At 36.7% G+C, this 15,377-nt stretch overlaps 1 protein-coding gene across 1 annotated transcript; it reads right to left on the bottom strand.

The window, feature by feature from the left end:
- Positions 1-864: 864 nt before the first annotated feature.
- LOC124639874 (clavesin-1-like) lies at positions 865-7,432 on the bottom strand. Its single transcript, XM_047177380.1, has 7 exons — positions 7,276-7,432; positions 4,729-4,865; positions 2,871-3,024; positions 2,524-2,628; positions 2,163-2,310; positions 1,460-1,676; positions 865-1,098 (listed from the first exon to the last, which is right to left on the bottom strand). Exons 2-7 carry the CDS (start codon positions 4,859-4,861, stop codon positions 944-946), a joined length of 912 nt encoding a protein of 303 aa, XP_047033336.1. The 5' UTR covers positions 4,862-4,865; positions 7,276-7,432; the 3' UTR covers positions 865-943.
- Between the last annotated feature and the right edge of the window lie 7,945 nt (positions 7,433-15,377).

The following is a 15,377-nucleotide window of genomic DNA, read 5'->3' as shown; positions in this document are numbered from 1 at the left end:
GACTAGTCGTAGCTGCTTTTTATCCTGTACAGCAGCTAGCATCAAGTAACCGCCTTACACCGCGGGCGGAACTTCGAAAAACAACAAACTCATTACCTTCTTGCGACAAAAAAAAATATACACGCGAAACATAAGTGAGTCATCATTACCCTTATAATTGTCATTTACAATTTATAACATGCCCCCGTCAGTACAAAACCTGACCAATTTATTTTATGGTTAGCCATAAAGAGGTCGGTTTTGATTTTGAAAAGTAAACCAAGTTTGATTTGAGTTTATTTAATGTACTTCATAGCCGTAAAACTCGTTTAGCAAGTCCTCATTAAAAAGATATCTTAATTGATCTAAATGAGATAAAATATTTTTCTAGTTTTGTTATGTAGTTTTCTAAATAGTAAGAACAATATTTTTGATGCGCCTTATGATAACTATAGAGCAAAATGGCAGTCCTGGGTCGTTTACCAGTTTTAATGCTAGGTTTCTGGATTTTTTCGTTTAGTAAAAATGTACCTTTTTAAGAACGCTTGGTTTTCCTTAATGTACATATACCTAATTTCAGTATCAGTATTGTTTTGAATAGAGTTCTGATGTTGACCGGTTAAGGTACCTATATAATCGCATCATATATCCACGCTTGCTATTTGGCTTCTGAAGACATCTCATTTAGCTTCATATAGGTACTCGTAGGGCTAAGATAAAAAGCTAAAATCCATATTTGCATTTGAAGCTTCCTCTATCACAAATCATATCACAAATATGATGTTAAACCCCTGCAATTTTAATCTGAGCAAAAACGCAAAAATATTATTTGCTATTGATCAATCACTCATATCATGAAGGATCATAGAAAAATAAAAAGCTTTAAACCTTTAAAATCAACTTATAACCCAACACAACATTTAATCAATCTCTCAATTACTCTAAATTCTATTTCAGAGCTCAATCAATCAATGTCCAGCTTTTTGAAGGACCCCTCCACTCCGCCGAAGATATCTGAGATGGTCTTCGGCTTGCCAGGTCTCTTGGCTTCCACCACTCGCTTCTTGTTCTCCTCCACGAAGAACTGTTTGGAGTTCTTCATTTTTGTTATATTGTCATCTGAAAGAAGTATTGTGGTTATTGCAACGTTTGTCTAATCCTTTCTTTCAGGGAAAACTTTATAGCATGTGTTTCTCGTAAAAATGATTTTGAAATGGATTTTTTAAAATTTCCATTGCACACTACAAACGTTTAATCGGCCGATAGTTTGTTTGGGCGGGCTCATAAATCAGTAAGCATATGAATCAAATGGCAGTAGGCTCATTAGATCAGGCATTAGGCAGGATTAGCTGGTATCAGACTTTCTTAAAAAAAGGCAGTCCTTTGGGTCAACTGTCGGCTGACTGTTTAGTCTGCAATGTGCACTTTTATGCGAGTATTTTAAGCTTTATCTCAAACCTAACCAAATATTTCAATCTACCTCTGACTTGTTCCAAACTCTTATACTGTCCCCCAGCGCCTTTCGGCAGCCCCTCAATGGGCATGAACTTCTCTATAGTCCTGGAGCCAGTCTGGTGGATGCTCAGCATATCTAGCAGTTCCTTCTTCATGAACGGCCGCAGGATCATCATCAGCTTGTCCATGAACGAGGGCGCGTTTAGGAAGTGTAAACTTTTGATTTTGAGGAGCATGGCTTCCTGGAAAATGAGGGTTTTGAAAGTGAGTTATCGAACGGTGAAGTACGTTATGTATTGTACTACCATATTACTACGGTATGATATCTGGGGTTTGTTTCTTTTTGGATGTTTCTTTGAGGTTTCTATACAGTAGTGATTGCCTATTTACTTTGTTGCTAGTTGTGTGTTTATAATTGTCATACCTACTACTATATAGTTATGATTTTCATGATAAAAGGTTGTAGTTATTCATATTATCTCAGTACAAGTTCAGAGTGTCTAAAGCAATTAGTTTAAACTGAAATATCCTCGCCATGAGAATTCATACAACATCCATAAGACCTTTGGTTGATAAGAACATTACATGACATTGCGGCTAGATTTGCAAGATAGACATACTACTTATAACAAGTCGACTACATTCTGTTTTTTTATAGCCACTAGATGGGGAATCATCAAGCCTCGGCTCTCCTGGTATAATTTTATCTGATCGTCTTTATCCCTTACCTGTAGGAAATACAGGAACTGCTGCACAGACTGCAGGTCGAGCCTGGCGATGTGTGACAGTGTGCAGTGGTCCAGGTCGATGATGATCATGAACCCTGGCCACGTGCCTTCCTCGTATTGCCATAGGTCTACCAGCATTAAGCATGCTCTGGAACATAAGAGAATTATCATAGTCAAGGACTGCGAAATATACGCTTTAAGAATAATTATCCTGTCAGCTATCTTAAAGTCTCCCCCATTCATATTCTCGTAGCAATACAATGACTAAGAATTTGAAACCCTTAACGTCTACCCGAACAAATAAGACGTATTACCGACAAGACCAAGGCTCAGCTAAAATGTTACAGTAAACTGAGTTTACCTGACAGCATCAGCAAAGATGAAATTCTTGGCATCGTAGTCGAGTAGTCTGCAGTAAAAGATGGCGGACCCGTCGTACCCTCGCGTTTCCAGCGGAGCTAATACACTGAAAATAATATATTAATTGAATAAAATGACAGCGCACATAGGATCCTACTATAGCTCAAAGAATGAGAATAGTTTCCTATTAACATCCTTTATTCATTCCATAATGTAGGTACAAAGTGTAGGTTTGGGAAAAGCTTGACACAATTAGGCACTCTGGTGGGCATATCAAGCCAGTATTTAGAAGTGAGTATCCCTTAATTTAATAGCCTTGTATTTCCTTCACTCCAGGTACAAACTTACTAGTAGCTCATAGTCTTCAATATCTTGTCGTCCACTATCCTGTCCTTGAAGAAGTTGGTGAAGAGCGTCTTGAGCGTGTAGTGCAGGTCCAGCACTTGCTTCGACACCTCGGAGCTGCGGTTGCAGCAGTGGTATGTTAAGATCAGGTCCAGGTCTGAAATTACGAAAATACTTTTTGTTAGGGTCAATTTCTCTAATGTCATGGAACAGGTATTGGAGTTCTTGCTTTCTGCTATTCTCCAGATCATGTAATTGGTCTTGTAACAATAATCGCAGAGCAGATGGCCAATGGAAAAGTGCTGGAGTGGAGACCACGGACTAGCAAGCGCAGCGTAGAACGTCCACCAACACGGTGGACGGACGACCTTATAAAGGTCGCCGGAATCTGTGGAGATCTAAGGGGGAGGCCTATGTACAGCAGTGGACGTCCTATGACTGAGATGATGATGATGTAATTGGTCCCAATTTCTATCTTCTACACTATTTTTGGGTTTCTCCAAAAAATCTTCGCTTTATAATGATTCCCATCCATCAAAAATGCAGAATATAGTCGGCTTGTTTCAAGTAATATGACCAGCTTGCGAACCTAGGCGTAATATCATGTAATGTTCTTATCAAGATCTCATCACAGTTCAAAGGTCAGTTGACCAGTTCACATGGCTGCATTCCTAGGTACACAGCATCTAGTTGTGACGTCATAGCTGCCATAACAGAACACTAAGATGGTATCATTATGGCATCTTGTACATGAATTGACGATTATCTGACTACTGCATAATAAGGAGATGTTGTATGAATGTGCCTGTTTATTTAGGTCTTTACTTTGTTATTAAATTAAGTTAGTTTTTCCTCATTTGATGGTAGGTTGTTGGTAGATTTCTGTATCTACGATCTTATATATTTTATCCTGGTTTCCTGGTCCTATTTTGTATGGTAGAGAAACTAAAATGTTATGCCAGTATACAATCTTTTCGATACCCATAAAAATATGGATATTAATAGTGGTTCTAGATTTCGTCTAGTTTTAGATTTGCTGCGTTCTGCCTCTGCCCTCAATTCCCAATCTGACCGCACCAAGCAGTTTACCTTATTCCACAGTCTTTTCAACTTTGTACCATAGATAATAATGCTGTCATTGTGGCAAAGCGAAACAATTTACGTAATTAAGGAAGAACCTCCCATGATTCACTGCACGCGTGTATAATTTACTTAATTACATTTATTGCAAGAAACTGGACCCAGCGTAAGTGACATGACACTGAGATAAAATCTAATGGCTTGTTGCAAAACGATTGTTATGTTATTATGGCTATAACGAGGGCTAAATGTTATTTTCTGTGGCTATTTATAATATTTAAAACTATTATGATCTCATAATGTGTGTGGCTGTAAAAAACTTTTGAATCACTTCGCGGAACTTTTTAAGAGTTTTAGGGTAAGTAGGTACCTATAATCCCTGTTATACCTATTATCATGGGGTATTTATTAACTAGCTTTAAAAGTTGTAACACTCATACATATATGCGTTAACTCTCCAGTATTTTTTCAGTCATGACTTCGGGCTATATCAATGGAAAGAGGGCTATGAACAGGATCATGAAAATTAATTATTATAGTTCCTTACCCTCTGGTCAGTCATCTATCTATGCCAATATTGTGTCTACTAGTTTGTCTTGAAAAACCGATTTCAGTATTAGATAACCCATTAATTGAGGTAGCTGTAGAAGTTATGCTTCTATGTAGTCTATAGTTTCTAAGACACTTTTGAAACCATTGACAGAAGCCAGTTCTTGATCAAAATGCTTCGTCAGTAACTATCCTGTCTTAAAAGAAATAGTCCAACAAAAACACACTGTACCAGTGATAAGTTCCCCTGGCAGATGTGGCTGTGTGTCCACCCAATCCCGGAACTTCTTGATGTCTTCTGGCGAGATCTGGTTCTTCTTCTTGTACTCTTCTGCTAAGGGGAACTGCTGGACTGGGCCCGTCATTGTTCTGGAAACACATATGAGTCATATTGAAAAAATATTACTAGTGGAATGGAAAGAAATGGTCAGTAGAATGCATTTGAGCAAGCACTGCTGTTACAAGATTTTAGAATAATTCACAAGTATGTCTACTAAGTGGTTTGGCTAATTAAACGATAGAACTGTGTACCTATACAAACTAATATGATAGAGCAATGTCAAGTTATATGCCTATATTTAAAAAACTCTGAGCTCTAATCTGTCTCGTGTTTTTGTTCTCAATACTACAAGGCTGACAAAAAAAAATTATTTCCAAATTCTAGACTATAATTTCAGGCCTGAAATTGTATTTTGATTACACGTGCTTCCAAACAATGGTATAATTGAATAGTTGTATATGCATGCAACCTTCACGGTAACTGAACACAGATTACCATAGTTGTAACTATTGCCATAGATCTAATGGTTACTGATGTTCTATAATGATTACTGTGATGTTTATCGATGATTGATTTTATCGATATGGATATTCAAACGAAAGAGTTTATCATACTTTTGCGTAGCCTTTTTTAATTTTAATAGGTAGGTACTTATGGCATACAATTTTGGGTACCTAGGTAGGCAAGTGTAGTTGTAGAATTGCACGTGGAAATTTATCAATGAACAGCGTCTGGAATAATATAAAGCTCGTTTTACAGCGCCGACAGCCAGAAATATATGAGATTTTAGGAAGACTGTTCTGTTTGACTATCGCATATTTCTTAGCCAGTTATAAAAAAACTGTATAGCTGTCAGTGCCGATGATCATCATCGTCATCATCTCAGCCATAGGACGTCCACTGCTGTACATAGGCCTCGTTTGATCTCCTCAGATACCTGTTGGAAGCGACCTGCATCCAGCGTCTTCCGGCAACCTCTATAAGGTTGTCTGTCCATACCTACATCTTTATAGTTGTATTTCAAAGGTTTTTATTTTATCAGAGTTTTGTCCATTTGATACAAACGGATTTTAATGACTTACTTAATGTTTGCCTGCCTGCCTTTAATTTGAAATTCAAAAAAACAGTCTCATAATTTTTAATTGAATGGTGGTATCTTACAGAAAAAGGGACCTTTGTCGTAAAATACAGGTAATGGATTTGTTTAGATAAACATTAAATTGGGCCATAATACCAACTTTATTGAACCTCATTTTCGTAAGTCGGTTGAAAAACAATTCTCTATTGAAATCACAAATCTGACAGTCGTAAAATAATCTAAGTTAGAGATTGGACACTGCGTTGTCGATAAAAAAATCTTGACAGCAATAATTTTACAAAATTGTTAGTAACTAAGTTAAAACCTAGTACCTTGTGCTCTACATGTTCTTAGCCACTTCACCCATTTACTTGACCAGTTTTTCCTTATACATATTCTGAGTATCCATCGAATGGTTTTGCAAGGTCCTTTTTATCGTCTCACAAGTTATTCAAGACTCGAAATCTATACCTACTAAGTACCTATAAAATAAACTTAAAAAGTAATTTATTCATAGTAGGCTGAAAATCAGATTTTTTTGAAGGTCAAAAGACAGCCTCCAAAAAGCGCGCCCTTTACCACTTCCTATGTGTTTTTGCTAGGAAGAAGTGGTGGAACGAACTCCCCAGCTAAATAATAAGCTCATGCTAGTTGCTAAAGTAATAGAATCTCTTTATTGGAAACTTGTAATCTCATTGTTTCTGGTTGAATGGTTAAGATGCAGTGCTCATAAAGTGTAATATTACGCAAGTACACTGCTTTTGCAATCGACGGCAGTTAATTTATATACCTACAGTTAATAAAAACTAGATTCGTAACTGGAATGGTGTTAATTGTTGTTTTCCGCACTTTTTTTATATTACACATTGTTCACATTGTCTTATATTATTTATTGATTATTGGTAGTAAATAAAAGATACCAGATTTACCTGTAGATAGAGGAAAACTTATAGCCAAGTACAAATGTAACAAGCGGGATATGGTTTTTTATTATTTCACTGTTTCTAAGTCTTAAGCAAACAATTCCACTTATTTTGATGAGCAACTTTAAAAAAATATTTTTTGGAGATCATATTTAAGTAGGTAATTATGTAAATCAAAATTAAAGATCATTTCATACAGCAGAAAAAGGGTGTAATATATTTTGTCAGATGGCGCCTGTGAGAATAAAAAGGTTCATTGTCAAGAAGTTATCTATTAATTAACTAACGTAATTCTAAGGCGTTGCGGATGTTTTAAGATTATTATTTTTATATAAAAACAAATCTGCCACATGCTTATGTTTTAGCATTATTAACTGATTTTTCAATTAAACTGTGATGTTAGTGTATCAAAGTGCGCTTAATAAACCAATTTTAAAATGATAAATATAGAAAGTCATTACTAATTAAAACAGTATTTTTTTACAGATAAGTACTTACATGAAATATTCAAAAAACAAACCGCACTAAACAATATCACTCGATTCAAATTAAAAATATTTTTTTTATTATAAAAAATATCGATATTTACAAACAAAACTATTGTACGCACGACCGCGTCACTCCGATTCACATCACTAATAGAAAAATTGAGTCCACGTAATGAAGTTAAGTTAGTACTTATTTATGTCTGTATGTATGTATGTTTGTATGTGTCACACTCCACCGGACCTCTCAGCCCTCACGCACACGAAACCAAAATATAATGGACCTCTACAAGTCAAATAAATGTGTAAATGGTGTTTCCAAAATGTGATAAAAAAAAATTCAAGTCTTAATTAAACATTAACGTGTCATTATTGTGATAATTATATATTTTTTTAAGAATTAGAATACGTAAGAAGATTCTGAGGATAATTGCAAAAAAACAGTAGAATTAGTTATATTTTTAGATTAGAATTATTAAAAGGCTATGTAGGTCCCGGCTGTTATTGAACATCTTTGGCAGTCGTTAAGGGATGTCTGGCAACCAGTCTTACGTAGGGGCATTGCGTTGCCAGAGTAACTTGGTGAAGGAGGTCAGATGGGCAGTCGGTCCTTGTAAAGCACTGGTACTCAGCCGCATTGGGTTAGACTGGAAGCCGACCCTAACGTAGTTGAGAAAATACTAAGCAGATGATGATCTAATTTGTTTTGATAAATCCTTATTTTATGGGGTATCCTCAAAAACAATATCCGCAATACACCCTATAGATATATACATGCTATGCAATTATATTCGGAACATATAATTTGCCAATTAACTTTGAAATAGAATCGACCTTGCCGAATTGTGATTGACATTAAATTCTATGTCTTTCTGTTAATTGTGTTTATTATTTAAAATGACTGGAGGATCACAGTGCGTCATAGTCGTTTTTGGTTGTAGTCTATTGTTAGAAATGCAAGATATTCATAAACAATACATAAGTATAAGAACAAATATTGTCAAATAATCGTGCATCCGAAAAGGAGTTAGTTTTTTCTCAATTCGCAAGTTTAACGTAGCCTGCAGTCCTCCAGTCTTTGCTAATCCCTTATGCTGCCTTCTAAATGAGAACTAAAATGCTCTGAATTTTTTTTGAGTTCATTAACCTCATCGATATCAAATAACAGAAGATGGGTTGAATACCTGATAGCGCATAAACTAAATTATTTTCGCACAGATAAAGCACTGGCCATTAATGAGTTTGGTATTGAAGAAGGTTATCTAAAACCGTCCGAAAATGCCCCAAAAGAAAATAAAGTAATGTGATTTGTGATACAGTCTATATGACCCCTGATATCCTACATAAGATATGGAGTTGCTTGCCCTAAACCTGTTTGTCAACTAGGTACGCTAACCTACCGAGAATGAAAAGAAAACCGGCTATATGATTGCGAGTAGGATGCGCTCACGAGGTGTTCCGTACTATTTTCTGTAAAAAAAACACGCTTCTTGTATGGGATCCTCCTAAATTACTAATTCTGTTCTAGCTTTCTGTATTTGTTGTTATAGCGGCAATCTATACATATAATAAATCTGTAAAAAAACTGTGTCTGTACATTGAATATATTAAAAAAAATATAATTAGGTGGGGTTTAGAAACAGTAATGGAGCACAAATCCAAAAAAAAAATTCTGTCTGTATGTCTGTATGTCTGTATGTCTGTTTGTTTGTACACGCTAATCTTCCGAACTACTGAACGGATTTCAATGATTTTTTCTTTGTTGTGTCAGTATTAAGCCTGGTCAACATATAGGCTATAATTTATCTTCGAAACTTGAAGACCTGATGCAGAACACCAACAGACCAATAAAACTATAAGAGATACAAAAATGGTGTCATGGCAAAAATTGTTTCATGTGATGAGCATTTTCAGCTGAGATAATAAATTTAAAGATCTGGAACACCTGATGTGGAACCCCAAGAGCCCAGCTTCTCTGTACCATATACAGGTATGCCGTTTTAGCAAAAGTTGTTTAATTTGATAAGCACTTTCTATTGACTTATACAAATTGAAGATCTAAAACACCTGATGTGGAACTCCAGGAGCCCAGCTAGACTATAGCTTATAAAGATATGACGTTTTAGCAAAAGTGGTTCAATCTGATAAGCACTCTCTATTTTGACGTATAAACATCGAAGATCTGGAACACCTGATGTGGAACTTCAAGAGCAATACTACACTTGAAATGTATAGAAATGAATGTTATGAAATAGGTATGGTGAATCAAAAAAAGTAATTAGTCCGTCTTTTAGATAACCCTAAAATAATGGACACGTTTTTTTTCTTTTCTCCTTCTCACAAACAAATAATAACGAAGATATAACACGCTTGAATTTTGTGTTAAGTCACTGCTTAGTACAAATTTTACATACCTAGACGTGGCGTCACGAGCCCCCACTCTCCGAATTTTTAGCGTTATATATATCTCATTATTATTTTGTATGTCTCTTCCAGACCTCGGGACTACAGAGTTCCGAATTTTTGGGAGGCAAACGTGAGGCTAAAGCCAACACGCTGAAGCCCTTTTGAGACAACTTTAATGAAATGGTGACACAAAACCGACAATTATCCCTTTATACACTATAGAAATGAACCCAAGGACAATCCCCGGTGAACGTCGTTAAAAAAAAAGACAATTTGTGCTATACCATTGCTAACTGTGGATGAATACTACTTGGGCTATTGTGATGGGATGCTAATGGACTAGGAATGCGGAAACTACGGGAACTTTGGCACCTGCCGATGACAATGTATTAGATACATGTAAAAATGGCAGGTGGAGACTCGCCAGCTCACTTACTGGGCCCCCGGGAATCTGTCACTGAATAGCAATAAAAGGGCAACAGGGACATGAGCGGTTGAAGTGTGAGGATACCTCGGCGGATTTTAAACGCAGATTACGCGCTCCCTGTGGGTCACTTACCACGAGGTACCTATCCTCCGAGCAGGGCTACTAACCCTGCTCAAGCGACTCCACTCTGGATGGTCAAGCCAAGCCAGAGGCGTGAGACCTACCCCCGTCATGGTTCACTCCGACCGGCCGGAGATGGGGGACAGTATACTCTCCCTGGAGAACTCAGCATATATGCCCCGCGGGGTCGCTACTCCCCGTCATCAGCCTCAGATGTCCTGCGATGCTTATATCTCATTATTATTGTCGTTATTATCTCAAGAGCCTTTGTCCCAATTATGTTAGGGTCGACTTCCAGTCACGATGCAACTGAGTACCAGTGTTTTAAAAGGAGCGACTGCCTATTTGACCTCGACAACCCGGTTAACCGCTCAACCCAACACCCCTCGGTAAAACTGGTCAGACTTACTGGCTTCTGACTACCCATAACGACTGCCAAGAATGTTCAATGACAGCCGGAACCTACAGTTTAACATCCCCTCCAAATAACGGTCATTGGTATCCAAATTATACGTAGAAAGTACATACGAACTTAGAAAAGTTGCATTGGCAGGTACTTGCCAGACCTGGAATCAAACACGCACGCTCATACTTGAGAGATTAGTTCTCTACCCACTAAACCACCACGACTTCCACTAAGTCATCATGACTTTGTCATCTCAGTAACATATAATGTTTTTTTACGTAATAATACGTGTAATATTTTTGCCACACACAACTTAAATGTTGACTAATTAGAATCACTACTTTTATCCCTATGGTCACGTCTATTGCGGTTCAGTTCTCAGCGTTTTGCTTAGTCTGCTGTGCTTTTGCCGTTAAAGTAAAAAAATATATAAATATGGAACATTTCTAATGGCTATGCGTATTCCGTTGTTTTCAAGTCAACGGGCCCTGAAAATTCAATATCAGACGATTCAGATCTTTGATTTTGCTGACCCCATAGTCGCTGGCATAAGGGACAGGATCCGCGTACGAAGTCGCGGGCAGAAGCTAGTAGATAATATACAGTACCTGGGACAATTTTAACTGTCTCACGGTTCATGAGATGCAGCCTGGTGACTGAAGGACAGGTGGACAGCGAAGTCTTAATAATTGGGTGCCCTTTGGATACGGAACCCTTAAAAATAGCCTGCAAATAGACTTGTTAGGTACTTCAAGAACTTGTTCTAAATATATAACGTGGCATAACGAAGAGCGGTAAGGAGGACCATTTAGATTTAAAATTATGATAAGAAACTCCATGAATAAAGAAACTCTCAGACTTTGAGTGACCTTGAGTAGGACATCAGACTTTCTTGTTTAGTTTTTGAATTTAACTGGCTTTAGTCAAAGTGAACAATAAAACGACCTGTATATAACCGTTTTTGAGTTATCTTAAGGCAGCGACTGTATGAAAGTTGTCGATGTCTGAAGGCGACTGCCCGTGCTGCTGCCGCTTCGATCCAAAACGATTTCATGTAAATATGTACAAACCAGTCATGCAGCTACGGCAAATTAATGCGGTCGGCAATTGCTCGCTTCCAAAACCATAACTACCTGAGTCCATTTGAGCCCATGTCTGACCACGCTGTCGTAATTTTCGATAATAAATCAAAATCAAAAGTCATTTATTTAAATCAGACTGCAAAACTGCACTTTTCGAACGTCAGAAAACAAAAGGCAGCCCCCAAAACGCCCACTTTTCAACACTTCCTATGTGTTTTTGCTGGGAAAATAAAGCAAATTAAAGTCTGTCTTCAGAGTACCATCAATCTCAGTTTCCACTTAATCTCTATCTTTTTAACAACGAAACATACAAACAAATAGTTTCTTTCAAACGTAGGTATTATAATATTAAAGTAATGCTAGTGCTAGTACCTGTACTAGCATTAGGTGACCATTATGCTTCTGACGTATGTCGATAGTTTGGGTTCGAATGACCCCATTATACAAATTATAAAAATGACCATGACAAATAGGTAATAAAAGGAATATAATGGCCGTTACACTATAGTTCGGCCATTCAGAGAATGCGTTCCTGACACGTCGCGATTGAACTGACGACGTAACTTTGCAATGGCGTTGCAGTTACGATAAAAATATTTTTGCTGGTTGTTTACCGTTTTAACAATTGAGGAGCATTAAAACAACATTATTATATCAATAATCAATGAATGTTATAATTTTGTGCCAAACTGAGTGTCAAATAACTTGGTAAACAATATTTTTCTAAATCTATACTGCGCTATTACAAGGTTATGTCAGCGGTTTATATTTTGTAGTGCTGTGCTAAAAATAACAGGCAAGTATCGTAATCTGTTCTTATACAGTTATAATATAAAATAATACGTTTTGATTTTCTTTTTAAGAATTGGAAAATAATGGACTATAAGACTTAATTATAACGTTTATGAAATATAAAAATAAAACTATGACCAAACCGCATTTTTATACTTAGATTAAAAATGGTAACCCCAAATGGCGTTATGGGCCGCCATTTTGTGACGCTAAAACAGTCGTCCGTTGTCGTTTCGTGCGCATAGACCACGTTTTTCAAGTGTTTTCGATCTGTTTTTATTTGATTACCCGGCTTTTGTTAGACCGAGATATCAGGATTGATTCTGTTATTGATAATAATATAATTATACATGTAGGCGAAGATGATGATGAAGACACCACCTCCTCAAGCAAATCGGAGTCTGATTAATATTCTGTTCGCACATTCAATTCAATGTACTTGTAACAAAGAATAAATAAAACAATTTTATTATATGAATATTACCTTTTTTTGGTTTCCACTTAAATAACTAAAATATAAAACAAATGATTCCGCCAATTTAAAACGAAAATAATCTTAAAATAATGCGGCGGTTCATTTTGAAGGAACGGTAACGAACTCAGTGTTATGTTGTGCCCATCACTAGTCGTGACTAACTGATAGGTGTCAGGAACGCATTCTCTGAACGGCCGAAGTATAGTTTTCCTCATTTCCGTAATAAACAGATCTTGGTTTTCTCATGCTCTTATTTCTTATGACATGATACTGTGTGACCATTTAATTAAATATGGTCTAAAGGGCAATTCCTTCGCCGGGTCTGGCTGCTTAGTGGCAAACTCAGAAACTAATGCACGGATTTTCATGTAGTTTTCATAAAAAATAGAGCGATTAATGAAATCATGACGCAGCCGCGTACGTTTCCAGTAGACGAAAGTGCTAATTAGCGTTCCTTCAAGGGAATGCAAGCTATATTTATAGCAATTAATATATCCTAATGACCAAACCTGTTTATTCTTACCTTTGGTCCTAAGCTATCTTTCTAATAACTTAATTCATTTTGATTGACTTTATACTCACCAGTATAATTGCAGTGACGGTTGTGACCAGGTATATTTTTTATAGAAAACCATTGTTTTAGTGCTTCTATTAGGTAATTTTATCATTGATCCTGAGAGATTCTAACAATAGAACATAAAGTTAAGACTTCACACTCATACAACATTGTTTTTTAATTGTCAATGAATAATACTTTGATACTATTTTACGAGCTATTATCTATTCATATAAATACTTCATTGAAAAGATTCTTAAAACCAAAACTGAAAAAAAATTCAATAATAGGAACTTAATTCCGTAGTACAGTCGAATAGACAAGCCGGTTCAAAATCATGTTTAGCGCCATCTATCGTAATAAACTGGAATTACTTGCCAGCTTAAATACATACCTACTATAAACTACATAGAAGCCTTCATTTTTTCTCGTTCAACACAGTGTTGTGTTGTGCTTGTTTTCCAATAGAGGTCGTATTTTTTTTAAACAAGGCAAACTTAGAATTATATAGTAAGTTCATTTGCACTTTACTCTTTTTAAATACAAGGCAAACTTCATTAGTAAGTTCATGTGCACTTAACTTTTTGTCTAGCTTGGCTACCAGTGTAACTTGGTGCAGCTGAAATCCAGTGATTTCATGGAGTGACTGCCTATCTGACCTTCTCAACCCACCGGGTAAGACATTAAAATTTTTTTTCATTAATAATGAAAGAGATTTGTAAGACTGATACGATACGTTCTGCCAAAAATTTGTTGTTACGTTTACGAATTCTTCCAACGAGTACAAAGTATGTTTTAGAGTCTTCATCCACAGAAACCCTAGCTATGTAGAACGCTAAAAAATATTTATGCCGTACCTGCCATTAAATCTACAAGTGACTCTTACGAAGCTCTTGATAAAGATCCAATCCAAAAAGACCAATCGAAAGTAAAGATTATGCTTGGCAACCAGCTACTGTCACACCTGAATCCAAAGATAAGGGATTAGGACTAACTTATAACCAAAAAAATCTCATGCGCAACCTACAGCTTTGTGGGAATCAATCAGAAAGTAATTACCGGTTTAAAAGTTCCTCATCGTTTTTAATTCAGCCCAAATAACCTTCATTTCTAAATTCCTATCAATCAAAATCCCACTAACACACAAATCTTTTTAATTCTCAGCCGATTCCAAAACCCTGAACTTTCCGCTGCATTACAGGAAGTTTGGCAGATGATTCCAAAGTCACTTGGTAATCAGTGAGGTGATGATGCAACGAGCATCACATAATGTTGTGGAGCGGGAACGTGGCCGGTGGCAAGGTCGTCAGGTTGCATACGTCATAGTGACGTATGGGCGGCTACCAGTGGTGAAGAAGTCACTTATGTCACGTTGCTTGTGAGTAGAATTAATTAGAGTGACTAAAAATCAGGGCAACACATGCAATGAGCGTACTAAGTATGATTGTGGGTGGGTCGAAAGAAAGATCTAAACTCAAAAATATATGGATATATATTCCCTGTAAGATATACATGTACCGATAGCATGACTAAGAAGAGAGTGAATGTGGAAAACATATTGCGCCTCCTCCAAATATTTAAATCAGAAACAGAGTAGGGAGACGAAGAAGAAACACAGAAGAAGTGATGTCATTGGTATCTCAGTGTAATAAGAATTCTACTGTAACCCACAATTTTAAAAAATTGGAACAAGAAACGATTTTTATGTACCTGCCGTGGTGTGAGAAACAGCGCATCTTCATAAAACGACATATCAATGAGTTTCGATACCAATAGTAACCACCAACTTGAACTTCAACATACAAGCCACTCTAAGGCCTTTCATTAAAGCCTACATTCCTTCAGCACAGC

Source organism: Helicoverpa zea, chromosome 19 (assembly GCF_022581195.2).
Source record: "Helicoverpa zea isolate HzStark_Cry1AcR chromosome 19, ilHelZeax1.1, whole genome shotgun sequence".
Lineage (NCBI taxonomy): Eukaryota > Metazoa > Arthropoda > Insecta > Lepidoptera > Noctuidae > Helicoverpa > Helicoverpa zea.
The sequence above is the reverse complement of the archived record's forward strand: the minus strand, read 5'-3'. Positions and strand labels throughout refer to the sequence as shown.